This window comes from Strongylocentrotus purpuratus, unplaced genomic scaffold (assembly GCF_000002235.5).
Source record: "Strongylocentrotus purpuratus isolate Spur 01 unplaced genomic scaffold, Spur_5.0 spur5_scaffold_5, whole genome shotgun sequence".
In the NCBI taxonomy this organism is placed as follows: Eukaryota; Metazoa; Echinodermata; class Echinoidea; order Camarodonta; family Strongylocentrotidae; genus Strongylocentrotus; species Strongylocentrotus purpuratus.
In genome coordinates this window covers 20,509,550-20,536,999 of record NW_022145611.1, presented here as the reverse complement: position 1 = coordinate 20,536,999, position 27,450 = coordinate 20,509,550, and the positions used below count along the sequence as shown (strand labels likewise).

Below are 27,450 nucleotides of genomic sequence, written 5' to 3'. Positions count from 1 at the left end.
ATATCCTGGGGGCTGGCTCAAAGTCCTGTGGCAGACCTCGTTAATCTTGAAAGGAGACATTTGAGGATGGTATGAGAGTATCCGGGCCCTGTCTAACAAAGAGTTGATATCAATCCCAACTTATTTGGGATTGATATCAATCCCAACTATGTACATAACAGATAGGAGACTGCAAACTTGCGATTGATTAGAGGACTTGCCCGCAACTCTTTGTAAGACAGAGCCCTGGTCTCATCCAGTTGGATGCTGAAGACCAGGGGGGTGTTTCACAAAGATCCTAAGATAAACTTATCTCTAAGTTGGACTTAAAAATTATGGGAAGCCATTAGCCTCCTTAAAAATATTTTGTAATTTTTTTTTTAGAAGGCATAAAATGTTGATTCAAATCATTCATATTTTCTGTTATCATGGGAGATTTCATGTTCTTGATGTGGAATTGATGAAAAGTCTAAAATACTCCCAATTTTTGCTTTTGAATATATTTCATTTTAAGGCTCCAATGGCTGTCCATAATGTTTAAGTCCAACTTAGAGTTAAGTTCTACTTAGGATCTTTGTGAAACACCCCCCAGAAGGCCTAGAGAAGTGCTATTGATGAAATGAAACCTCCAACCCCAGTGTGTGTAAAACAAAATTTAAACAATGATGATGACAATGCTACAGTATGTGTTAAAAGAAATGACTATGCGATACAATGATTTTTTTTCTGCATAATTCCTTTTTAATTCCTCCAACATTGTTGTTACGATGTTAAGAGCTTTAATGCTTGCTGTTCTTGCCTTTTCCCCCCATTGTTAATAATGAAGATATCAATTTATAACCTCCATCTTTCATCTTCAGTACACATCAAAGATCCTTTCCCAGGGAGAGACTAGACTGGGCATGCTCAATACCTTGATGTGTCACCTAGACAAGGTCTTATCGGAGCACTTCTTCCTTCAACCCCCTGAGAATCATCGCCATGACGCCATGACGGTCATCAGAAATCTTTCGGGTATCCTTCAGGAAGCTGCCCTCTTCGGTCCCTGTGTATCAAAATCAGTCAGGTATATCAACAACAACAGGCCCCAAAATACTATTTTAAAAAATATTTTAAAAATTCAGATAATGATAATATATAAGATTTGTAAGATATGCTCAAGACATACCAGCGCAAAAAGTGAAATCACATATAAGCACTTCAAAAAGATACAACATGTGTATAGAAAGAACTTTTAAAAAGAAAGATTTGTTTAAATAACAATTTAACCAATCTGCTATTTTGAACCTCTCTTTATATTCAATTAGGAAGAACTCAGGTACTTGTGGAGTGAAAAAGAATTGGGTCATACACTTCAATAGGTTAAGTAGGTTAAAAATTAATCATGATAATATGATGCATTTATGTTACACCATCCATCTAATGAAACTATACAGATGTAGATGGGCTATGTATGCTTGTATATCCAATGTCTGTATACTTTATGTGGTTAATGTACTGTAACATATATTGATTTATTACTATTCTCTTTCAATTGCTTCTGTACTTTTAAAGACTGATGGAAGACATATCAGCCTACCTTGTGAGACATGAAGAGCTTCTAACAGTGAGACCCATCCTACAAAACAACAGGTACACCTCACATATACAGTCAAACCTGTCTTAGTGGCCACCTCTCTGTTAAGGCCACCCCTCTATAGTGGCCAAGTAATTTGTCTCCCTTGAGAAAGAAATGTGTGTTGTAGAATCTGGCGAGAGAGGCCAACTGTCTACAGTGGCCAATTTTTCCCTTGAGTGTCCTTTATAAACAGGTTTGACTGTATTGTCTATTTGGAATGAGAACGGCATGAGCCTAGTGGAGAATTATACATGTTAACTAAGCGCCATTCTGGTTCCAAACAGAGGATATGTCGGTGATGATTTTTAAAAGATACTGCCCTCCTCATAAATCATCTTCATCTAGACTTTGTAACAATTGTTATGAGACATGATAAGTTTAGAATGTGAATTCTGTATGATCAAGGTCTCGATGCTATTTGATGAGTAATGGGTTGGTCTATCACAAGCCTACCAGTCAGAGAAAAGGCCAGATCGGGTGCAATGCAAATCACTTTACTATTGTGGTCTATAACGATTGAGACTAATTCATTGCAGTCCGATGTATTATGAAAATTACCTAGATATTTGTAATGTGCTTTAATCCCGTAGCAATGCCACCAATCCCTGTCATCCCAGAGTCCTTGTAATTAGTATCTTGATGAAGATAGGAGCAAGCAACTTTCAAGGAAAAGAAGAATTCTTTGAAGACTTCCTCAGCAGCCTTCTAGACAAGGTAAAGTAGAAACTTTTTTTTTGTGCCCGGTTTGAAGAATTTTTTTTCAAGACATCTTTAAAGCATGATGAAAAATATTGTTCTTGTCTGTGTGTTGTTTGTTTTTAAAGATAGATAAAGAAAGAGTCATTAATTAATAATCTTCTTTTCACATGCATATTTCATGTTTTTAGAATAGATGCATAACTCTTTTAATACTCCTGTGCAAGCTTATCAACAATATGAGTGGCACTCCAACGTATGCACCGATGTCCATTGTTTCAGGCTTTATTTCGTCAAAGATACAGGGTTCTAGTTAGGGTTGATATTGGGTTTTAGGATAGGCAAAGGTATAATGTTCGGTCCCATGTTGAAGATAAGCGTTGGGTTTGTGTAAGAAACTGACCACGGAGCTATTATCGCTAGATCAAATGTCATTTTAAAGAAAATGTGTAAGTCTTCCATGGCCACCATGAACCAGTGGAATTTTCTGTGGAATGCTCTCCCTCGAGAGAGATTCGTAATAGCAGATCAGTTGAAGCATTTATAAAAATCTTGAAACTTATCTGTTTAAATCAGAATATAATTCATTGTTCTGTCATTTTTGTATGTTCTATATTGCCTCTGTTCCTTTGTTTATAATGCAGATGCTTTTATGTGATCTCTTTTCTGTTTTTTTGTTTCACAAGTGCACCTTGAGCATTTGATTTCAAGTGGCTTTGGTGCCATCCAGATCTCATATTTTATTATAATTATTTACCCATAATCCCCAGGATCAGGAGATAATTCCCAAGAAGCGAAGCTACATCATCAACTCAGTAGTCCATCGTCTCAAGCTTCGTATATGGCAGGCAGCTATCATCATTCTCAACTTTCTGTCTCCGGTAAAGCGCTTATAACACAATCGCAAAGACTTCCAATCAGTTTGAGTGCAGTTTCCATAGACTATTGTATTACCTGCAGAAAAAAAAACTCTATTAGAATTACTTAATTGGTATTGTTATTTTTGCTCATTCAATAGGGGATGCACAAGTTGAAAGAAATTGCCTCGGATTCATTTTTTGAAAGTCTGTTTGATCATGTTTTTAAGCTTAAAAATGTGCTTTCTGTTTGATGAAAATGCACAGTTTTTATCAGTATGGTCCTCTCCTCACATTCTGGTAGAGAGTTGACTCTTTAAATCAAAAGTTTTGGACTGTTACTTTCAGTATTTATTTTGTAGTGTAAGAGATGGGATGGACAATTGACACACAATAGCTCTTCTGAACAGCTAAGGAAATCTATCTCTTATATAAGAGTACTGTTATAGTCTAATAAATGATTGACTTATTCAAACAAAATATTTTGTCCTAATGTAATTTTACCAACAATGGATTGTATTAGAAAAGGAACTGGATTCACAAGGACTATGCAACAATCCAGTTAACAGACCTGAATCTTTATCATAGCTGCCAACCATTCCTATTTTGGAGGAATGGAGGTGATTTTTTGGCCTTCAAGCTGTTGTTTTGAACCCTAGATTCCTCTTTCATGTTGAAATATTCTGTGTGAAAAATTTACAAAATAGACTGTATTCCCAATTTTGCCTTGAGAGATTCCTAATATTTGCTGTGAAAGGTTGGCAGATATGGTCTAATATATCAGCCTAGTAAGTACATGTGATATTCATTTGGATATATGCTGTTTGATTTATTATGGTAAACATTCTCTTGGAATACACATGTAGGATGCTGCTCCACGAATCCTAGCCAGGGTGTTGCGTTCTATGAGAGCAGAGAATCAGACTTCAGTACGTCATCTGATGGAGGTCTTTGTTGTGAGGATGATCCATCTTCATCCCCATCTACTACAGCAGTTCTGGCAGTATGCTTCAGAGGTGAGATAGATACACGTCAGTGTTTAATAAAATTGTTGAATGTATGTCCTTGTTTGTTTGTTTGTTTGTTTTTTGTTTTTTTTTGTTGTAGCAAGTATGTGAAGACAGTAAGTCTGCTGTCCCATGCAGCCAGTGTTAATGTGCACTTTTCTCCAAAACAGTCCTACGAAATAGAGGCAACTAGAAAAATGGAGTGTTTTTATGGGGTTTTTACAGATGTGTATCAATCAAATATGATTATTTACATCTGGGGACCAACCTTTAAACGTCACCATCCGAAAGACATGACTCAGTTTCGAACCTGCATCCTCAAATATTACACATGGTCCTTTTAAATGGATCTCAGAGCAAAAAAACAAATTGTGGTTTGTACAGTAGTTTTATATGCAATATGTGCAGATAAAAATGTATGAGATTAGTATTGCGAGGATTAAATTCTTTTGAATAATTTGTGCATTTATGTTGGCTGACGTATTGTCCTCAATTTTCAAATCTTGTGATATACTTTATTTTCATTTGCAGGTAGCAAATTGTCAAGATGTAAGTTTCTCACCATTGCTGATGATCATTGCACACCTTGGTACTGTACAGCCCAAGGACCAACAGGTATGTATCATAATATCTCTGTTTATAAGCATCACAAACATCAGAAGTGTATCTAGTTTTGTATTCAGTGGAACTATTATATGTTTAATTTGTTCATTATTTTGTTTTAATTTGATCATTGTATTTTTGTGATAGTTGCAAGATTGCTTGCTGAAAATGTTGGCATAACCTATCAATCATCAAAATCAAGTATTACTACTGAAAAGAGGCATACCGATGAGTGCAAGACGAACTGTTCTAGCATGTCTCTCTTCAATACTTTTCTTCTATTTTAGTACCAATCATCGTTTTAATCAAAAAGATTTATTACACCCATGAGTGTAGAGATTTTATCTATTCAGAGATACTTGAGAAGTCTGATTTCCAATTTTGTTAATTCTTAAGAACAAAAATGTTATGATATTTTCCTGTATCAATTTATTTTTTATTAAGAAACATTTGGTGAAAAGGTTAATACGATATACATCTTTTTGAAGAGATGATTTCATTTAGCAGACAGTATCACTCAATTCCAATAAGGTCCTGACTAATTAATACCTAAACTGCTCAGTTAATTAACTACTCATTAGGTAGTTAAGAAACATTTTCCTTCATCATTATAACAAAAAATCATATAATGAGAATTTTTTCATTTTTTAAATTTTTTTTTTAGGAGTCTTTCTACCTTCAAGCGATCCCAACAGTCCTTCCATGGACATTTGTTCCTTCCATGGCATTACGCGTCCAGTCACAGGTGGCGCTCTTCAAGATGTGGAAGGATTGCAAAGAGGCGGGGCTTATCACCTTGATGGACAGGTTTCCGGGGGTTGCTGTTTGTATGGATTTCACACAGAATAACAGGTGGGCCTTGCAAATAAAATTGGATTTTAATATGATTCCTAACTTTGTAATATCTGCCCTAAATGAATAGAATAGCAAGTAACCTAACTAGATGTATGAAACAACAAAATATCAAGTGGAGTAAGAAGCAAATTAAAGCTGTAGACAAAATCACCTGGCTTCTGAATAAATCAGCATTTGTTATTTTCTTACTTTTATAACTCCTCTCAAATCTTATTTGACTTTATTTACATGAATTTCTTTATGCAAGGTGTTTTTTCCTGAAAGAACAAAGATTAAAATCACTTTATGTTTCTGTCTGATAGAACCCTTTGCTGAGTGAAAGTTTCTCTACATTAGTGGTGATATCATTGTTTTTATTCAATCCAGTGCACTCCACTCGCTGAGAGAGAGAATGGAGGGGAGCTTCTTCCTCAGTTACTTCCATCCCATTCAACATTTCAGTGTTGAAACCATCTTCTACATCATGCCTAAGCTGACCCTGGTCACCGAGGATGAGCTCGTCCATCCAGAGCTCTTCCTCGTATCAGACACGTCACCATGGAAACAGAACAGCAACCATCCCATTGTACCCCTTTACAGCGAGACGGATACACTCAGGACATGTCAAGTCAAAGAGAAGCAGAAAAATAAATCAGGTATGTTATGAAGACTGTTTTTTTTTTTTTGGGGGGGGGGGTGAAAAAGTGGCAAGGAACTGACCTTCATGCCAAGACAGAGCTGCCAACTAGTACGGATTTCCCGTAATTGGTACAGAAATAAACGATCATTACGGATTAAAAAAAAAAAAAAAAAAGTATGACGGTATTCTCTTAATAAAAGCCAATTTTTCATGGAAAACTGATGTGTTGTCATGACCCACTATGGCACTAATCAATATTGAGCAACTTATTGTGAGTAACATCACCAAAATTTGCGCATGCGTCTGCGCAGTGTTGGCATGCCGTTTATTTTTAGATTCATAGCGCCGCTTAGGAAATTACTGATTTTGAGCCTTGTGATTGCTGATTTTCTGTTCTGGCGCTTGGCAGCTCTGCCAAGAGAATATGTCACACTCTCAAGAAATATAAATTAGGACAGATTGAATTTTCACATACTTACAAAATGAAAAGCTTGGTAAGGGTATGAATAATTTAGTTGTTAACCATATGTAATATTTTTTGTATAACAGTGAAAGATGCAGAGATTCGGGAAGAGCTGTGGACGGAGGATGGATCAGGAGATATCCAGAAGAAGATTACACCGTGGAAGGAATCCCACATACCTGGCTTTGAATCCTCCGAAGGTCAGAAGTCACCTAGGGGTCACCTTGTGGTCGTGGCTTCACTCATCAGTAGAGTGCCAAATCTTGGAGGTTCGTTGATACTACAATTTTTTTATGCTGAGTATAGAAAGTGTGAAGCTACATATGTGCGACTATTCATGGACTAATAATCTGTGATTACTGTATACCATGATGAATTTAAATTCATAACAATTTGTGAGCAGATTGAATTGAGAGATGGCCGTTTAAGATTTTGTGTAAGAGGTGAGAAGTGATGTACATTTTACATGTCTGTAACACGTTAAACTGATGTGAAATCAAGAATGAGTTTATTTCAGAATGATTGATTTGTGAATTGTGATCTTAGCGCTGATGGTGACGATGACATTGATGATTACCATCATCATCAATTTTGCTAAACAGATTGAATTGAAAATGGTACATGTTAAGATAAGTTGACAAATTATAAAGTTTTTCAGGATCCTGTGGTGAAAGATCTCTTCAATTCCCCCCCCCCCCCCCCCCCTCCCCCTCCCCAGGTCTATGTCGGACCTGTGAGATTTTTGGAGCGTCCTGTCTTGTACTTGGTAACCTGGCTTTGAAAGACCACCAAGACTTCCTGAGTCTCAGTGTATCAGCAGAAAGATGGCTGCCACTAAGAGAGGTAAATTTCAAGAATCCTGTATGAAAATTTTACCCAGCTGTTCATGCATGCTTTAAAGGCTCACAGTAGTGGGGTTTTATGAGGAATTTACACCAATTGTGTGTTTCCCCAATAACAGGCATTGTTAGTCACCAAGAGTAGACTTCATTTTTACAACCATCATGTCTTCTGTAATGTAATGTGCCCTAGCCTATAGCCATAATGAATTCTCATCATAATACCAAATTTCCCTCACCCTTGAGATATGGAGGCAAGATGGAGTATTTTCTGGTGGGACCACAGACACCCTGCTACTGTGCAAATTAATTGGTAATTCAACCAAATGTGGTGTATGCAATTATGATGCAATACACATGGACACTGACTACTATGTGGCTTCAAAGAGCCATTTCTTATTTGTCTACATGGGATTGCAATTAAAAAGAATGATTTTTTATTTGCTAAAAAAAGGACACCTACATAATTCAATCCACAAAGTTCATTTGGTTTGTGTATTCATGTTTCAAATATTTTGACAATTTCAGAGTAACTTTTTGACAAATTAAAGAACAGTCTAAATATAAGCTCCAACCAACCAACCAATAGACTGCTATTTAACCGACAAAAGCTTTGCCAACATATCACATTCAGAACAAGAGTTGTTCTCTATTATTATAGGATTTACCTCTAAATCGTTTTCCAAGTCCTCCAATCAGTTGTAATTATACAATCCCCTATCTCTGAAGCACACAGCTATGATTGTTATCAAGTTGTGACAAGCTTGGATCAATCACAACTCTCAAAAAGTCATGGCCCAGGCTTCTGAAAGAAATACAAATCATTTTTATCCCATTTTTACACAATCAACGGAGTATTTTTTAAGTTTCATCATTACTTGTGACCTGGTTTAAATTATGTGTTTTTCCTGTTTGTTTGTTTGTTAATAATAGGTGAAGCCTTCTGATTTGAAAGACTACATGATAGAGATGAAGAAACATGGGTATACCCTGGTAGGAGTGGAGCAGACGGCCAACAGCCAATCTCTGACAGACTTCAAGTTTCCCCAGCGAACCATGCTCCTTTTAGGGTAGGTAACAAGCTTCCAGGAAGAAACTAGGGATGAATAGCTTGTGTCGTTTGCAGAAACAATGATGAATTTATAGTTTAATAGAGTTTTAAGGGGATAAATTAATTGTCTGTATTGATACTATCTTTATGATATTAGAGCTCTTATTTTTGGAGAGATTTTGAGAGAATTAATTGTGAAAAGAAAATCTATGTTGTTGATGAGGAGGAATAATCCTTACATCTTTGAACTTGAACTTTATTTTGAACATTGCATTTTCTTTACAATATTAAAACAACTTTGTAATGGCATTAGCCGTTTAAATAAAAAAGACAACAAATAATTCTTTGCCCTTCTTGTACTTGTATGGTCCCTTAAGAATTTGTTTGAATATTTTGTTTTTGAACAGGAAAGAGAGAGAAGGCATCCCGGTGGAGTTGATCCAGTTTCTTGATGTATGCGTAGAGATCCCTCAGCTTGGTTTCATCAGATCACTCAACGTACATGTCAGCGGAGCACTGATGATATGGGAATACACCAGACAGAAGCTTCTTGGACTCAAGAACTAACTCAAAAAGTGACTCAGCTTATGATTTCATCAGATCACTCAATGTACATGTCAGCAGAGCACTAATGATATGGGAATACACCAGACAGAAGTTTCTTGGACTCAAGAACTGACTCAAGAAGTGACTCAGCATATGATTTCATCAGATCACTCAATGTACATGTCAGCAGAGCACTAATGATATGGGAATACACCAGACAGAAGCTTCTTGGACTCAAGAACTAACTCAAGAAGTGACTCAGCATATGATTTCATCAGATCACTCAATGTACATGTCAGCAGAGCACTAATGATATGGGAATACACCAGACAGAAGTTTCTTGGACTCAAGAACTGACTCAAGAAGTGACTCAGCATATGACTTCATCAGATCACTCAATGTACATGTCAGCAGAGCACTAATGATATGGGAATACACCAGACAGAAGTTTCTTGGACTCAAGAACTGACTCAAGAAGTGACTCAGCATATGATTTCATCAGATCACTCAATGTACATGTCAGCAGAGCACTAATGATATGGGAATACACCAGACAGAAGCTTCTTGGACTCAAGAACTGACTCAGCTAATGATTTCATCAGACCACTCAACGTACATGTATTAAAGCAGAGTTGAATGCGAAACTTACCCATCTCAACCACAAGATTCCTGTCAATTCAAGCTCTTTGTTCAGTGTGTTCAAGATGTTAACTGCAGTGGAACACCACTACATTCCTACACTGAAAACAGGTAGACTGCCACTTGCCCTACACTATTGTCAAATGCTTTCACCAGGACTGGATAAAGCATTAAATCACCCATATTTTGACAAAGTGTTATACACTATGATCAGCAACATATCTTGCAACGTGATGTTTTTGACAGAGAAAATCTGAAAACATACCTGCAGCTTTTATAACACTAAGGTCTTCTGACTGAGGCAACAACTACTAGTATAACACTTAGAGACTAACTCTGCTCGGTTTCGTATCTTTTGAAGTACATATATGTGAACAGAGCAGGAATGACATAGGACTATACACCAGACAGAAACTTCTAGGACTATGGAATTCAGGGTTGTCGTGACTTGGTTTTGTGAGATCTCTTGATTTCTCTGCGAGTGGAGCACTGAGTGTAATATAATTATCAAGAGTATATGAGGCAGAGGCATGTAGGTTTATAGCACTCAGGGACTTACTCTGCTAGATTTTATTATAAGCAGAGCACTGAACATCAAATTGCTCAATGTCCAAGTAAGTGGAGCATGGAATGAATAATCCTTAGCCTTTGATAAAAGGTCATCAAATGTCCATTGTTATGGGATTCCCCGTAGGGATGCAATATCCGAAATTAGGTTAAAATATGAACTGTTATTTATGTTGAATAATGAGCAATGTTACCTTTGTTAGGTAATTGTAACCACATGGTGAGTTGGGTAATGATATGACATACAGAATCCCATCTGAATGATAGGATTTTCAGATAAATGACTTGGGTATACCGGTAAGTGAAAAAAAAAAAACTTTGTGATCTGCCTTTTAACAGTCCATTGTTTTTCAATCTATTTATTTAATTATTCGTTTTTGTGTGGGGCTCCTTAGACTTGGTTACAATGGGACTTCTGTATATAATTTAGTGAAAGAAAGATCATGTTAGTACGTACGGAGCCCGGGAAGGGACGTATGAGAAATATGTTTATCTCATTAAAACAACATAATTTTCTCATTAAAAAGAGATATATCTCATGAAAACGACATAATTATCTCATTAAAACAAGATATATCTCATTAAAATGATGTAATCTTTCAGAAACAGGTCTACACAGGGGCGGCACCAAGGTATTTTCTTCGGGGGGGGGGGGGGCGAAAGTGTAGACGCTGAGGGCGTGAAGAGCCCAAGCGAAGGTGAAGGAGGGGTGTCCCCCCTCCCACACCAACTTCCTTCTGTATGCACAGTGTCATTTTTATTTTTGTTTTTTGGGGGGCAATATCGCGTCATGGCACAATGATAAAAACAAATATGTTTGGAGGGCTAACAAGTGTGCAAGCCACAATCATATAGGGTGAGTTTATTGTTAGGAATGTCTTCGTATCAGTATCTAAAAAATTAAGCTTGATTTTCATTGGGAAGTTTGAACTCACCCCCCCCCCCCCCCAAAAAAAAAAAAAAAAAAATTGGACCTTTTTGAAGAGGCAAATAATATACAATCATCCGATGTCAAATATTGTATGAGCGAGCAAGCTTGAAAACATTTGCATTTTTCACATTCAAAAACTGCCTTTTCTTTCGATATTTTTGTATGGGTATATATTTGTTAGGTCGACGGTACTGCAAACTTTGTTTTCCTGCGTAATATATTCAGTCTCAAAACCTCCCTTAGCCATCGTCCCTGTCATGTAGGAATCAATTTTCAGGCTGACCAGCACGTGGTTGAGACTCGGTCAAATCGGGAACAAACTGACTCCCAATAATGGTAGCAGCTCCCGGGAGAGCATCTACAACGCGAGAGAACATGGCTTCCAGTTTCTCATATATTCTCGAATGAGAATTAAAGCTGTCGAAGCTGTCTTGCTCTCGCTCCCTTTGTCTTCTAGAAGTACATCTAGTTGTATTTGCTCTTACGAAACTATCAGACTTTTTCCTGAGCACTTCTACCTCTTCCTTTGGCAGAGCATAACTATCCCCATTCCATGTCAGATTCACTTGAGTAAAAATATCAACAAAGGCAATAGTGTTTTAATACATCACTTACTTCTATGTAGTTCTTTGAATCATCTTCATTGGAGTCGACTAGCTGATATGGAGAAATAATAACACTAAGGGATGTCCTTTTCTCATTATTGTAATCCACAGGTATACTGTAGTCTTTGCGTCCATGTTGCCCTGACAAAATAATGTGATTTACCTTACCCAAGTGAAAAGATTTAGAAGTTTGGTCAAAATATGCATAGTCACTGTAAAGGTACACTCTGTTGAATGACGTTCCCTCTGGTACCTGCCTTGTATCATATTCGTGCCGCTGCCCGTACAAGGGCTCTTAAGCATCGACTATATAGCTCCCTGCTTGAGCCTTTGAGCCCCGCTGCTGCCCGGCTGCTGGGCAGAGGGTACAGGTAGGGTATAGCAGCCGATCATATCATTTTTAGCGCACAGAACGCTACAAGTTCCTGGGGGTACTACCCCCATACGGGTGGATACCATACCTAGCGCGCATTATGCCATATGAGTACCCGGTATTGGGCCCATGGGGTCCTGATATATGTGGTACCCCGGGGTCTAGTTGAGTTTACGAGCTACGTACACCTCGTACATGGGAAATGCAATCACCGAAGAATACCCCAATATTGTTTAGGCCCCAGATTTATTTAGAGATGGGAGAGATTTAGGCATTTACAATTTAGGCTCAAGTATTTAGGAGCCTCACTATTGGCTTGATGCTTTTTTGTCTTGATATGCTTCTCCATGTCATTGAGTCCACCGTGACTGATGCAGAATCACTGGAACAGCATTTGCAAAATGCATAGTGATCTCCAAGTTTGGAGATTGTCAATACAGGAAACCTTTGAGAGTAATCAGCCCGATATTTCTGCGTACCCTGGTAGACTTCTTGGTAGATTTGCTCATTTAGCCATTTCAAGTTACTGGTAGCGATCAAAATCATGGGCAAATCATGGCTGCTCCACTGCGAAATCTATGTGCTGAATGCAATCACGGTCAGAACAAAAATCACTCATATGTTTTGACATAACATATTGGCATTATGACGGATAATATAGAAATACCCGACGGCGTGAAAATGATATATGTGTGTATGCGAGCAAGCAGGCTCAATTTTTTTTCTTCACATTTTCACTCCCCAAAAGCAATTCTCAGACCTGTGAGTCTTGCCTGATAACTATATTTCCCTTCTTCGTAGAAACATGTTTCACAGACGAAGACCTTTTTGCTGCCCTCAGGACTGCATATCACACCAGAGTGAGGTCCTCATTGATGTAGACTCCCTCACATCCATCTTTTCCTTCCAGTGTGAAGCGGGCGTCTTAAAAACTATCACGCTGCCTCCTGTTGCTCTGACAAACAAACGTCTGACAAGTTTTGTCAGGGGATCTCTTTCCAAGGCGATGGCAAGATGAAATGTTGACCTCTTTCAGATCTACCCCTGCCTGCATTGCCACTTCGCAAACTTTGTTTGCAAGCTGCTCCTCAGATTCTTCCTCTCTTCCCTCTTCTACAATGCCTGTTATTCTTAGGTTGTCTCTCCTTCCAGGCGGTCAGTCTTGTACTGCAGACGGAGGAGATGGGGATTGACCTCCTCCTTCACTACAGTGAGACATATATCTTTTACTGCCTTGATGATGGTTGGAACAGCTGCCTCCACCGTGGCCCTAACTACTCTCTCCACAATATCTCCCGTCCTCTCCTTTTCACGTGTTTGCAAATCTTGCAAGTGTTCACTGATATCAAAATTGACAAACATCCCCTTTTCCGTGACATGGGCCGCAGCCGCCATTCCTTGTTGGACAGCGACCTTGCAGTTAGTGTCCATATCAGGAGCAAATGGGCGACTGGGGGATGCTTGCTGTTTTGTTGGACTTTCTCTTCGTGATGAGGGGAGATATTTCCCTGCTTTGCTGGCTTTGCTTGAACGCTTGCGATATTGTGGTCAATGAAGTAGTTTGTCATCAGAGTTTCTGATCTTATCACTGACAAATCCGTCTTTTCTTTGATGAAAGTTACGATGCTAGGTGACTTTTCAGATGCACTTGATGCATTTATGTGTTTTTTTGTCTTTAGATGCGCTACTATTTGATTGCTGCCTCCATTAGCGATGGTGAATTCAGCTCCACAGTACTTGCAACAGGCACTAAAGTCATTACGTTTCGAAGCAGTTATACAACTCCAGTTTGCTGCGTACTTAGGTTTAAATCTTTGCTTCCTTCCTTTTCCCGTAGATTTCGATGATGATGCCATGATTATTCTTCAATAATAATAATAATCCATGATATAATCCAAGAAAATCTGTACAAAGACATCAACGGTATAAAACACAGAGATCAATCAAGTATTGCACATGCACAGTACACACACTGATCAACATCAACAACTTCGAACATCGCATGTATAACACACACAAACACACACTAGCATCCATCCACATCGGGCAAAGAGACTGTACCCTGATTTTGTCGACAGACAAGACAGATGAGGCTGTGAGAAATCTGAGTAGAAGAACCAAACCCCCATTACTTTGAGCACTGATGAACTGGTTGAGAAACCGCAATGAATTAAGATTCCTCAATTGTTTTGGGCTCTGCTTGTAACAAACTGCATACCTTCTTTGCTGCTGGTGTGAGTGAAATGGAGAGGTTTTTTTTTATTGACTCTACATCAGGGAATGCCAAATTACCATGAACTGCTTTTTTAATACCTTCCAGGGCATACATACTTTTCTGTATAATGCATTTGTGAGCAATCTGTTTTATGAAAGGGCAATTATTTTCACTCGAGTGGAGCACATGGCTCCCCTCAAGATCTAGAAGCTCTTCTAAGATTTCTTGGTTGTCCTCTGTTAGTGGGTGCTCTCCAAGAACTTGTTTCACAGCTTCTCTCTCCATGGGAGTCAGGTACATAAAAAATGAATCGATAAGCTCTGATGATGCAGCCTCCTCATAAAAAATGATAGCAATAAAGAAAGCTGAAGCTAACTGCAAAGGAAAAACAAAGTGATCTTGATATCCTTTTGACAATATTCTTCCTATCGCATTCCACTCTTCTAATCCGTAATCTGGGTTGAGCGATGGCACTTAAGATGGTCTTCTTTATCTGCAAACCTTCTAAAGAAGGTCTTCAAAAACAGAGTATAGGCCTCTCTTGACAGACCCCTAACATCCTCACCAGCCTCACCGACAAATGTGACATGTAATTTCATTGTCAAAATCTTGGGCGTCCTAAAAAGAGACAACATTTCTGATACAACATTTACTCTGGAATCAGACATGCAAAGCATCAGCTTGAGGTGTGTTATATCTTGAGGTTTAATAGGACATTGTAAAAACAAACACAACTTCACACTTCCAAATTATGTGATCAAACTTTATTCATGCCATATTTTGCATAACTTGCCATAGTCTTTTCTCCATACTTTTCTCATCCAATCATAGTCTTACTTCAGACTCTTACGCATACATGTAGGAAATGTGTATCAATACAACAAGGTGCAGCTTCAACTTAGGTAAAATCTGTATGGTCTCCCCTCACACACACAAAACCATCTATTTCAGTATCCGCTGTAGTATCTTTGGATGAGAACCAAGTTTCAGTAAAGCACATTAAACAGCTTTCACGGTATTCGTAACGATAATTCACACACACCTTCAACTCATCCATTTTATTTCATAAACTTCGCCTTCTGAGTCGGGCTCTTACTCCTCCCTTGAGTCCACGCTTACGACGTTTCACCTCCACTGAAATGTCATAGTTCAGCTTTGAGTCACACCTGGCTGCACGTATTGCTAGCCAGGGAAGAGTGTCTCGGTCGTACGTCATGCGGCTGATCGGTAATATCGTCCCGTTGTGTAGTAATTCATGTTGTACAGGGCTTGCTCTCAGCTCACAGATGAATCCACCGACCAATATGGCTAGAAGTAGGATTCCACCACATGAAGTCAGCCCACACTTTCCCATTTTGCCTGCGTAATGTCCAATATGTGTACAGATGAAAAATGTTGATACCAAAATAAAGGACAAATGGTAAAAAAGAAAGAAAAAAACGAATCTTTGTTCAGGTGCAAAAATAGTCCATGGTTGCCGCAGTGCAGCTCCCTCATACAACCTTAGCATTTTGGATTTTGCATGTTCATACAGTTCACCTACTGTACTTTCTCCCATTACACAACCTCTGAAGTCTTGGATGGCAAAGTCAATTCTTCCATACTTCCCTTCTTTGTTTTCCATTGGGGAAAAAATAATCCTTTTGATGTGTTAATCAGATCGTCCTGCTTCTCATGTTTGCCAACCTTAATAGCTCTTGTTCCCCCGCCATTTTGACTCCTAACCTGTCGAAACTCCCCCTTTGCAAAGTCAAAGTCTAACCATCCAAACTTTAATGTTCTCTGAGTCTTTTCAGCGTTTTTCTTTCTTTCCTTGGATTGGTTGCCATTATCCAGTGATTTTCTTTTCTGTTCTAATTTGCTTCGGATGTTGGCTAGGAGACTTGATTGTGGTTTTTCTGCTTTTCCAGCGCACTCCAACCTACAAACCACCTTTGCAGCTAGACGACCTCCAAATGCTGGTAGGTATGCCTTTTAGGTTTTACCCCTTTTTTCCCCTTGGGGCTGAATTGCTGTCTTGCTTGCCACCTGATCAACATTTTCACATCTTTTCACTAAAATCATTCTTTCACAATCTCTTCTCCCTAACAATGGTTTCGCATCACCACCAACCACCTGAAAAGTAAGAAGGTATTCTCGCTTTAATACCGTCCAGTACTTTGCATCTCTTTTTTCCCACAGGTTTCATAACGTGTCACTAGTAGGAACGTAGGGTCACAGGGCTCTTATTAAGGCGTAAGTTAGTGTTCTTAACAAATGTTTTCAAGAAGAATGTTCACTTGAGCTCCCGAGTCCAGTTTAAAGTTGACACAAACATCATCAATCATGATCTCTTGATACCAGTCATCGTCACTGTCTACATTAACCACAACTAAGTCAATGTAGATTTCATTCATATCATTGTCACTGTCGTGGCTTGGCATGTTTGGCTTGCTCTTGTCACCGTAATCACGATACGACCTGTTTCTGTGTTCATATGTGCAGTTTGGGCATCCCGGGCACTTTTTTCGTTCTCCTCCACGTCACAGTTGTCGTACTGTCATCCATGTGGTCGTCGCTGCTCGCCATTTTCCATCAGGGGGGTATAATTTTGTCGCCAATGTCATTGGCTTTGTAGATAATCAACTTTCTCATTGCTCTGTTGTGGGCTTGCATTTAGTTGCATCATCTGTTTGGCGCTGTTCTCTGTTAGAGTGCAGATGTTTATGCATTTAGTTAGGTTTAACTCTTCTGTCTGCAATTTAACTCTTCTGTCTGCAATAACTTCTCTCGCAAGGCGTGGTCGTGGATGCCGCACACAATTCGGTCTTTTAGGAGATCATCCTCCAGTTGTGGAATTCAGTTTTTCACGAGGGCCTTTAAAATCAGTTATAAAGATTTTTTTGAAGCCTGCTTTATGTCTTATTTTCATGGAAAAAAGGTCGGGAAAATTCAAAAATCGGTTGGGACAATTTACTGTAAGAGGGTGTCGCACAGTGACACCTTCAAAGAAAACAATAAATATCTTTATGGTTTGAGAATTTTTTCAGGATTTTTTGCATGTTTGAGTGTATGTACAGTAAAAGGAATATTATAAGTAACATTTCATACCAAAATTAAGAATATCCACACACTTTTTAAAAACTGTTACCAACACATACTGGCTTTGGAATGATAGTAACTTATTTTAAATTTCATTTTAAAAGACTCCACATAGTTTTTTTTTGGTGTGTAAAGAGTGAAATTGTACCCCTAATTTGTTTGTGCTTGTCAGTATGAATTGATTTAATGATTGATATTTAAATATTTGATATATAAATCCAAGCTATTTGAACCGGTCCAGGATCACCTCTGAACTGCACTGCCACCGTGGCATTGCACTGTGCACTGGTAGGCACTATCACGAGGTGTGAGAGGGGTGACACCCCCCTCCAACACCCTCGCCCTGCACGGTTGCTTTGCTCCCTCGCTCGCGCCTCAGCGTCTACACTTTAGCCCCCTTAAAAAATACCCTGGCGTTGCCCTTGTGTAGAGCCATTTGTGAAAGATTATCTCTAGATAATTTTGTTGATTTAATGAGATATATCTTGTTTGAATGAGATAATCTTGTTTTAAGGAGATAATTCTCTTCCCGAGCTCTGTATTAAAGTACATGTTCTTGGACACAGTATTTATAATGATAATCTTATTAACCCATGCAGGAAAGCCTAGTCAACATTATGCCCTTCCTGAGTAACATGCAGTATGTATCAAACATCAAACTAGATGTGCTTGATCAGCAGTTAGAATTAATGGCATGTCTTTTGTACTCTTTCTTTTTATCAAAAGTAATACATTCGTTGTATTACTAGATAATGCAGACATGTGTAACTGATGTAACAATGTTTGTTTTACCGATATGTCACAATATGTACTTTGTTCAAATCTATCGTTTTGTTCTTGCTCAAGAATGATTGAATACAAATTTTCTCTGAAAAAAATATGTATATATACCGGTATGTGTGATCTTGTAACCATCATAATGCTACATTGTCATGTTCTAACCTTCCAGAGTATAGACCAAACTTATTAAACATCATTCATTCTGATTTTTATCAATGTTGTTGACGAGAGAGATAAACCAAGGTTCATTTAAAATTTTTATTGCAGTTGTATAATCTAGATTGATATCTTCTACTCTCCGAGTAATCATTCTGTGTGTTGCTTCATGCCTCACATCAAATCAGAGAAGTCTTCCTCTATAGGAATTTTATCATGTATTTGTATGAATAGGCAGTTGGGCACAATGTGTATTCTTCATTTTATTGTAATGTATTGTAAGAATTATATTTAAGAGATGCCAACCTATACTAGTATGTAAAATGCTGTCCTTTTTATTCTATGACAATAAAAATGCCAAGTGAAAAATAATTTTCCTGGATTATTCTTGGTCAGAAGTTGTTTGCTTATTATATTGCATCCATATCTTATGTTTATGCATATTTTATGTAAACATATACATGTATATGTTTGCTTATTAAATAGTGCATGCTTATTATAAATTGGAATGGTCCAAACACTGTACCAGTCGTAGCAATTAAGAAATTCTGAATTTAGTAGTAGAGTAAGAAAAATAAAATGAAAAATACTGAGGAACAACATATAAAAACCCATTCAGACAGTGGAAATTAATTGTGTCATATATAGAAGTGTGTTGAACATGTATAAGCAAAAGAAACATGAGTTATCTGTTCGATTTATGAGGTTCCACTGCAATGTACTTCCCGAAATGTCACAATTTTGAAAGAAATGAAGTTCACACTAGCAGAGTGCATTATATCTGATTTCATTCATTTATTTAAAAAAAAATGAATACCGGTATATGCATGGAACACAGTAATACTAACATATAACACTGTTATGCACACCAATCGATGAAGACAATGGATCTGTTGACAACAGCAAAACAAATGTCATTAATAACCCATAACTCTTTTTATCTAAAATCCAATTATTTGATCTTCTCATAGTTATATAATATAAAGAGGACAATGCTAAATTCAAAGTATTATATACAGTTATATCAAGTTGAATTTTTTTCACTTGGGATGCTTTATCAGAGGAACATGATTATAACACATTACCCAAATGATCCTTGGAGGTTAATTTTGTATGATGGTGTAAATATCATTTAATAGGTTTGTGGTTCAGAAAATAAGGTTGTCCTAAAAAGGAATGTTGGGTTCGGAAGGGAATATACAGAGAAGAGAGAAGGAGGGAGAAGTATTTTATCGTGTTCTATCCCATTGAGGACTAACTTGAGATAGTTGTTAGGTCCTGAAAAGGACAAATGAACCAAGAGAGAAAGAAAGAGAGACCAAGTCTCTTCCTTGGCATTCGTAGCTTGGTTCATCAGTTCTCAGGACTTTACACACGACAGAATACAACTTTCTCTACTACCCAGTTTCTCTACTTTACTCTCAACAATCTCAAGTAGTCCTCCATAGGACACAAAACAAAAAAAATACTCCGCCTTCATTCTCTCTTTACTTTCAATCCTCTTTCACACCCAACAGTCTTTTTTAGGAATACCCTACAAACATGGAAAAAAGGCAAACCTAATGTTGAATTTCTCAAAGTTTGAACAATCATCTAGTTGTCGTAACTTCAGGGCAAACAATGGTGTGACTGAATATATGACCTTGAAAGTTAGATCTTCACATTGAATGATTTTGAGCTCTAATCAGTTTATACATGCATCTCTATTTAAGACAGTGCATGTGGCCATCAAGTTTTATATATATCTATATATATATATATCTATATACCACATCAACAGGAAATGTAAGAGGAATCAATGACCCAAATGCATATTACATCAGACACAACCGTGGCATCAGAGATATCAAAACACTTTGGTATAGAATCAAAACAATATTGCTGTAATTCACACATGATAGTATTAAATCGCTCATTTGCTCTAACAGAATTTATTAACAGTGCAGGCTGGCACTTCACAGCTCCAAGAAAATGTCCTTTCACATTCAAATGTCAACTCCTTGCATTGGTTTGGAATCTGCATCAAACTATCACATGATCACCTGATTTGCAATCATGAAGTTATTCTGAGATGCAGTGAACCACTTGATTGGCTCACCTCTCGGTGAGAGTCTGCTCTTTCTGCTCATTTTGTGAAATGTTCGATGAAGCTATTGTTCACATTTTACAACTTATATTTCAAAATCAATATCTCATGTGGCAGCTGAAGCAATGATGCGATCTTTGATAGGTCCCAGAGCATTGGTGGCCTGTAACCCCAGACTCCTGATGAGTACTGCTGCAGGGTTATCGGTAGAGTAGAGTCTCTTGAGAGCATCTATGGTACCCATGACGGGGAGAATGTGACGCTGTCGCTGTGTCTCGTACTCCTCCAGATGAGATACGGAACCTATGATGTGAGAGACCAGATGATTCCATTCTTAGCATTTCACTTTGTCACTATCTCAAATAATAATACTAATATTCCACTTTTATATAGCGCTTAATATAAATGTCTCTAAGCACTTTACAGATACAGATACAAGCAGGGCCTGTTTATTTAAAACAATACAATACTTCATAGCTTGAACAGAATTACAAAGCAAAAATATTGCTGCGAAGCCATTTGCTGGAGTATCAGGTACTAAAAAATAAAAAAAAATCAGCATTAACATAAACCCATATATCCCCATTATAGATGGTAATAATGGGTTGTTCTGGGATCACCAACTTATAGTGCTCAGCTGCACCAATTATATCTTATTTCGTACAGAACATAACATCCTTTCTGTTTTCATGGCTCCTACTTCTACCCCAGATAACTAGGGGAATTCCCCCTTTATCATTTTATAGAAAAATATATATATATATTTATAGAAAAAATGTGATTTTGAAGTCTTAATGCACTAAAAAAAAGCACCAAAAAGTTTGAGGAAACATACATTGAGGCAAAACAAAAGTTACTAGATGGATATGATCAAGCCAGGGCCATGGACAGAAGGAATATCTTTATCATCTTACCTAGATCTTTTCCCATTGAGGCTGCCTCTGATAAGACCTGTGTAAGGGATGTGACATCACCAAAACCCAGGTTGATACCTTGACCTGCTAGTGGGTGTACTCTGTGGGCTGCATCTCTGGAAAATAAGAAAAAAACATTTCAGTGTTCATGTACTTTTAATTGTAAATGTACTTCATGAGAAATATAATCAAAAGGAAGAACCCAATATTTTGGATATTAATCAGAGGTGTGGTCAGTTTTGCCTCACCCTTATCGCTTCACACAATGTGCTTTAGAACTGTCTTCCTCTCTTTCATTGCGACTACAATGACATGTAGGTTAAAGTTTTCCATGTCACAACTGGATGTTACATATTTCCTTAGCACAGATGGAGAAAGGATGGGAGAGGGAGAAGGAGAGAAAGATAGCTAGAAATTAAAATACCTTGTTTAATGGCATAAAAGAAAACACCATAAAATAAAATTCAAACCCATAATATTATTTCAAAAGGTCAAGACAAAGAGGCTTTTTCCTAAAGTGCTCCTAACAAATCACCAAAGTGGAATCTTCCCAATAATAATAATTGCAATGCACATCCAAGGGGTGAAGGGCTCTATGGCTTGATGCCCCTCCCCCTCCCGCCCCCTCCCGCCCCATCTGCACCTCCAAGATATGCAGGAAGGCCCCTTGCAAGCCATAATATGCTACCTACCCAATAAGAGCCACCCTGTCTGTGATGTATCTCGGTGCATGGCACAATCCAAGGGGGAAGGAGGCTCGACTGCTCGCACCAACCCCTGCGATACTGGGAGGGAGCTGACGGATAGATGACCCGTCAGGTTTGATGACTGACAGCAAACCTTCAAAGAGCTGAGTGGCAGCATCTACAGACTGATTGTGGTGGCTATCATCCCACTGGAGGGAAAATGACATGAACAATAACTTTATTAGACTATTATGTGACTTCGATCAAATAGACTGTCTGCAGAATATGAGCTGCAAGGATTTTATGATCTAGATCAACCCTTTTCCAACCCTATATTGAATATTGATGTGATTTTATGATATTGAATTTCATTGGGTAAAACTTAATACTCACCGGTAACTTTATTCCTACGTATAGATTGTATTGTTTAAACAGTTGTCAAACTAAACGGAAAAAAATAAATGTTAATTTGAATTTTAATTGAATTGAATTGCAAAGTTGAAACAAATACTGTAACTCATAAGAGATTTAATTGATTTTTTGTATAAAAGATACTTGATGCAGAAAACAAATAAAGGTGTCCACTTACAAAAGCATTGTTGACAGCTTCTGTGAAGTCCTGTTCGTCCATGTTGACTAGTTCCTTGGAATGTTCCTTACTGGTTGACCACACTAAAGAACTCTGATCATCGGTCAACTGTGGGTTTATACACCATAATCACATAAAAGAAAAAAATAACATTTCACCACGAAAAGATACACAAACTATGAAGAAATATTGTCCCTAAAGAGAGTGATCCTTGTGTTATGTATTCTAATAAACAAAACTGGAGATCTTCGTTTCTGAATACTTCACTGATACCAATTATTCAGTCTCAGATGACTAAAATGATAAGACAAATGATTAGAAATATGACATTCACTATTTTGAAAATGTAATGAGGCAAATAATTGTTTAATAAACAAAACTGGAGATCTTTGTTTCTGTATACTTCACTGATACCAATCATTGGCATTCTCAGCCGACATCTTACTGTACAGCCACATAATAAATGTAAATGTCCTGTGTAGAAATTTGTTTGCAGAAAAAAGAAAAAACATCTTCTCTCATTAACCCCCCCCCCCCCACCCACATCGCCAACAACAAAAGATTTACAGTGTATGTATAATGGGGGTAGTATAAACATAATACTCACTGGCAGCAATGCAATAGGCCCTGAAGGGAGAAATCTCTGCCATGCTACAATGTTCTCAGTTGGCTGTAAAGAAAATGTGGAATATATTAAATCAGTTGGATTTATTGAATCTGCATCAGTATAATTCATGAATTCAATATGATACATTCAATTAGAGAATATCTATACATTAAACAAAGTATACCTTTTAAAAATCCAATTTCTGTATATCATATCATATATTTGAGAAGTACAACCTCAATACATAAAACAGAAATTTTCAAAGATGGAATTAAAACAATGCACACCAAATATGATGGTAAAATTTAGAAAATGTATATCAGCACCCTTTTGTCCTTCAGGGAGAGAAGAAAAAAGCTATTTTAGTCCCAAAACGTCATGCACCAAATTAAGGGTCTGGAAGCCTCTAATTTCTCCTCCGAAAGCCACACATTCAATATGTTCATTATGTTAGCTCTACCAGCTGTAGAGAAGCCACCATATCCCACTGATCATAATCACATCCTAGAACCCTTCCACACACACTCTGCCTTCATTCAGTGGCAGCCTCATTCTCTTGCATTTCATTCCTTCATTTATGAAGTAAATAAATTGACCCCCCCCCCCCACCCCCATCAAACCAGTGCCACCTCCATGTCTGTATCCACTCTGTACCACTGAGAAGACAATAGGCAATTTTTTAATTTTGTTTTCCCCATGGGGGAGTTAGGGGAGGGGGTGGACTTTATTCCAAGACCCTTAGCTTTACAGTTCTGGACTGGACACACGTATTGACTGACAGTGGATTCATTTTCTATGTTCTTGTGACAGCACTTATGGTTACAACCTGTAACACTTTTGTTAAAGTCAATCTAGTATCTTCTCCCAACATTCAATTCCGTAATTACCTCTGCCAGCTGTAGAGTAGCCACCACGCCCCACTGATCATAGTCCCATCCTATCTCCTTAAGTCCAGCTAGCTTCCTCACCCCAGACCTGGCTCCATCTGCTCCTATGATCAGCCTGGTCTTAATGATGCTATCATCATCCAGATGGAGTTGAGCCCAGCTCTCCTCTTCAAATAACCCCTGCGGTGGGATCTGGATGGAGGTCAGTCTGCATGGGAGAAAAAGCAATAAATCTTGAAACTTCGGCACACAGTGTATTCATTCTTTAAACAAATTATATTCATCATTTTTTACTTCTAAGTGGATTTTTATATTTTTGTATTACCATACTCTTTCTCGTAATTCTTTCCTATCTATTTAAAGCGTATAGGGACATGATTTCCTGTTATGTGTTATGCACTATAAAAGAACTGAGTATTATTATTATTATTATGTGATCTCAAGTTCAAAAATGTAAGCGGAACAAAAAGTCTCTTTCACAGGTTTTTTTCAGTAGTTTTGATAATGTAACCATGAATGAAACAAGCAGAGTGGTATGATATAATTCTTCTAGCAATTTAAAAAAAGTGAATCACGACCTGCTTAAAAATCAATAAACATTTAAAGAAGTGACTTTCTTCTCAACATACCGGTATAGTGAATTACTTTGTTGAAAACAGAATTCAAAGAATATACATAGGGTGGTGCAACATACTGTACATGGTTCAGATATTACAGATTTCTTCAAGGTATATTAAATACCTGTGACCGAACACATGGTAAAAATCTATCCTGTATATCTGTCCTGTATGCTATCAAATACAGAAATTGAGTTCATTTTCATTTTCACCCAAAGCTGGGTTTAATTTAACCTCAGTTAAAGTCATAGTCTAACAAATCAAAGTAATTAGCAAATTACCTCTTTTCATACTGCACTTCAATATTTCCTCTCTCCCCGAGCTGCCTGGAGAGGGCAGCATTGGTGACGTCGTTTTCCACAATGTAAGCCATGTCTTCTGAGAGGTCAGCTGACTTGTTGAATGCGATGAGGGCATCGGAGCAGGCATCCCAAACCTGCATCCTCCTGAATGGTTTGACTCGCATCTCAGCCATGTGATGCCATGCTCCCACATCTGGATCCATGCAGAATAAGAAATAAATAATAATAATAAAAAACGGTGCTTACAAGACTCTTTAGTAATCGGCTTATTACATCAGTTTAATAATATTTAAGAAAAAAATGTTTAGGGATAAATAATGTAAAACATTAAATAATATATTAAGACATTTTCGAATACTATTACTTTGCAATTTAACAAAGAAATTTTTGACTAGAAATAGAAACGGGAAAATTGTACACACATTTTTTTATATCTATGAATACACCTGGCTGTGTTAATTTTGACAATTGTGTATTATTTGTTTTCATTTCAGTTGTTGTTGTTGTAAACTATAACATTAAAAGAAGTATTTCCAAGTTTGTATCTTAAGTTGATAAAATATATCATATAAACTAAAGTGAAACTGAAAACTGAATACAATTACAAACAATACCGAGATAAACATAAAACAAAAATGATTAAGGAGTGACAATATTCTCTTGTCAATTGGGCAGGGCTCATTACCAACAGTTGCCAGGGATACATAATATTAATAATGATAAAAGTGGCTTCTTGTATAGCGCCCAATCTAAGTTCAGGACCTCAAATGTCGAAATACAAGAATTTTTTAAGTAGGGCTTGTGCATATTATTATTACAGACTCTGAAATGTTGAATCCAGACCCCCTCCCCCAAAAGTTAAGTGTGGAGCCCTAAATGGAGGGGGGGGGGGAATAATACCACCACCTCATCCCTGCTACCTACAATGTATACCATACATAGGATGGCGACAAGTTGGTAAGAGATAGGGGGGGGAGAGAAGTCTTACCTGTGAGAAGTTTGACCGAGTTATGGTTGAGGGAACAAACTCTGTTGCTATACTTTGATGGAAGCTCGTTCAACTGCATAGGTCTCTTACCCTGCTCCAACAATAGGATTCTATGATCACCAAGAGATGGTTCAAAACCTTAAAGAAACAAAAAAAAAGGAAAGAAATTAATATGACAATATAAATAACACATGAATATTATCACAGATTGAAAGGAAGCCCTAGATCTATACCAATTTTAAAAAAATCAATGTTGTAGTAGTAGTACTACCACAGTCTGAATTAATTAGGTAATGATCAGGACTTGGAGTGCGCCGTATAGACTTTATGTGGCATACCAAGGTATCCTAGACATTATGACATGGAGCAATTCTTTTAGTTTTGTTAATTCTTTTCTTTACAACTAATAATTTTTGTCAGCATTTCAACATAAATTTCAGCTCATATAGAGATCTAGACTCCAAGTCATAAAGGCATTTTTGTTTATATTTTCTGTTTGTTGATTTAATTGAAGCAGACAAGATTAAGCACAACATTAACCGAACACTCTCCCAATCTCAGCTTCTGTAATATTTACCCAAAGCACAAGCCATTGCCTGGCCCGCCATTCCTCCTCCAACGATAACAACATCGTACAGCTCATCTTCAGACGTCGTCTGCCAGCTTCCAACGACAGGTCTCGTCTTCTTCGGCACAGAGTCGACTTTGTTCATGGTCACCATCATTGCCCTGCTCTGTCGAGAATGAACAGCCCCAGATCTAAGATGGCTGCCTCCTGAGTATTTTTGTCCATTGTGATTTGCAGCACTGGATTTGCTTCCATAACATCTGCAACACCTTTTCTTCAGAATTGGAGATGATGATGATGATGGCAATGCCAAAGCAGGCAGAGCAAAACGGTTCTGACAAATTCCTCCCCTGGATATTTGTGCAAGGATTTGAAGAACAGGCCTGTGCATTTTGTTCATTTCTTTCTATAGACTGATGCAAGGAATCGGATAAATCAGTAATATTTGTGAGCCAACTTTGCCTTTGAAGGGGAGTTACATCAAATGATGTCACAGGTTGTACACAGGCTAGAAGTGAGAACAGCTAGGGATCATCTTCCACTCTCAAATTTAAGGTATACAGAGACGATATAAAATAAGATATATTCGTTATTTTTGCCTATAACTTGCAAATGTTAATATTTAAAAAGTTCGTATCAAACATTTACTGGAAAAATAAACACCACTTTGTAATGCTTATCCAGAAATATTCAATTGATACATTTGAAGTCCTTCACAGTTTGAGA

The 27,450-nt window shown here is 37.7% G+C and overlaps 2 protein-coding genes across 3 annotated transcripts in view; one reads left to right on the top strand and one right to left on the bottom strand.

Moving 5' to 3' along the window:
* Nucleotides 1-10,981, top strand: part of LOC577114 (probable methyltransferase TARBP1) — a 34,496-nt gene extending 23,515 nt beyond the window's left edge. For both annotated transcript variants that reach the window (XM_030998739.1, XM_030998740.1), the window contains exons 16-27: nucleotides 840-1,045; nucleotides 1,534-1,611; nucleotides 2,188-2,311; nucleotides 3,064-3,174; nucleotides 4,017-4,166; nucleotides 4,689-4,772; nucleotides 5,425-5,612; nucleotides 5,982-6,250; nucleotides 6,784-6,966; nucleotides 7,416-7,540; nucleotides 8,470-8,606; nucleotides 8,995-10,981. In XM_030998739.1, the coding sequence (XP_030854599.1) occupies nucleotides 840-1,045; nucleotides 1,534-1,611; nucleotides 2,188-2,311; nucleotides 3,064-3,174; nucleotides 4,017-4,166; nucleotides 4,689-4,772; nucleotides 5,425-5,612; nucleotides 5,982-6,250; nucleotides 6,784-6,966; nucleotides 7,416-7,540; nucleotides 8,470-8,606; nucleotides 8,995-9,154 (1,815 nt within the window). In that variant the 3' untranslated portion in view covers nucleotides 9,155-10,981. The remainder of the gene's footprint in view (nucleotides 1-839; nucleotides 1,046-1,533; nucleotides 1,612-2,187; nucleotides 2,312-3,063; nucleotides 3,175-4,016; nucleotides 4,167-4,688; nucleotides 4,773-5,424; nucleotides 5,613-5,981; nucleotides 6,251-6,783; nucleotides 6,967-7,415; nucleotides 7,541-8,469; nucleotides 8,607-8,994) is intronic.
* An 8,277-nt stretch (nucleotides 10,982-19,258) lies between these two features.
* Nucleotides 19,259-27,233, bottom strand: LOC576995 (ubiquinone biosynthesis monooxygenase COQ6, mitochondrial). The gene is made up of 9 exons (XM_030999120.1): nucleotides 26,734-27,233; nucleotides 26,157-26,294; nucleotides 25,148-25,361; nucleotides 24,250-24,457; nucleotides 23,363-23,425; nucleotides 22,756-22,863; nucleotides 22,173-22,375; nucleotides 21,481-21,596; nucleotides 19,259-20,869 (listed from the first exon to the last, which is right to left on the bottom strand). Exons 1-9 carry the CDS (start codon nucleotides 27,122-27,124, stop codon nucleotides 20,673-20,675), a joined length of 1,638 nt encoding a protein of 545 aa, XP_030854980.1. The 5' UTR covers nucleotides 27,125-27,233; the 3' UTR covers nucleotides 19,259-20,672.
* Nucleotides 27,234-27,450: the final 217 nt, after the last annotated feature.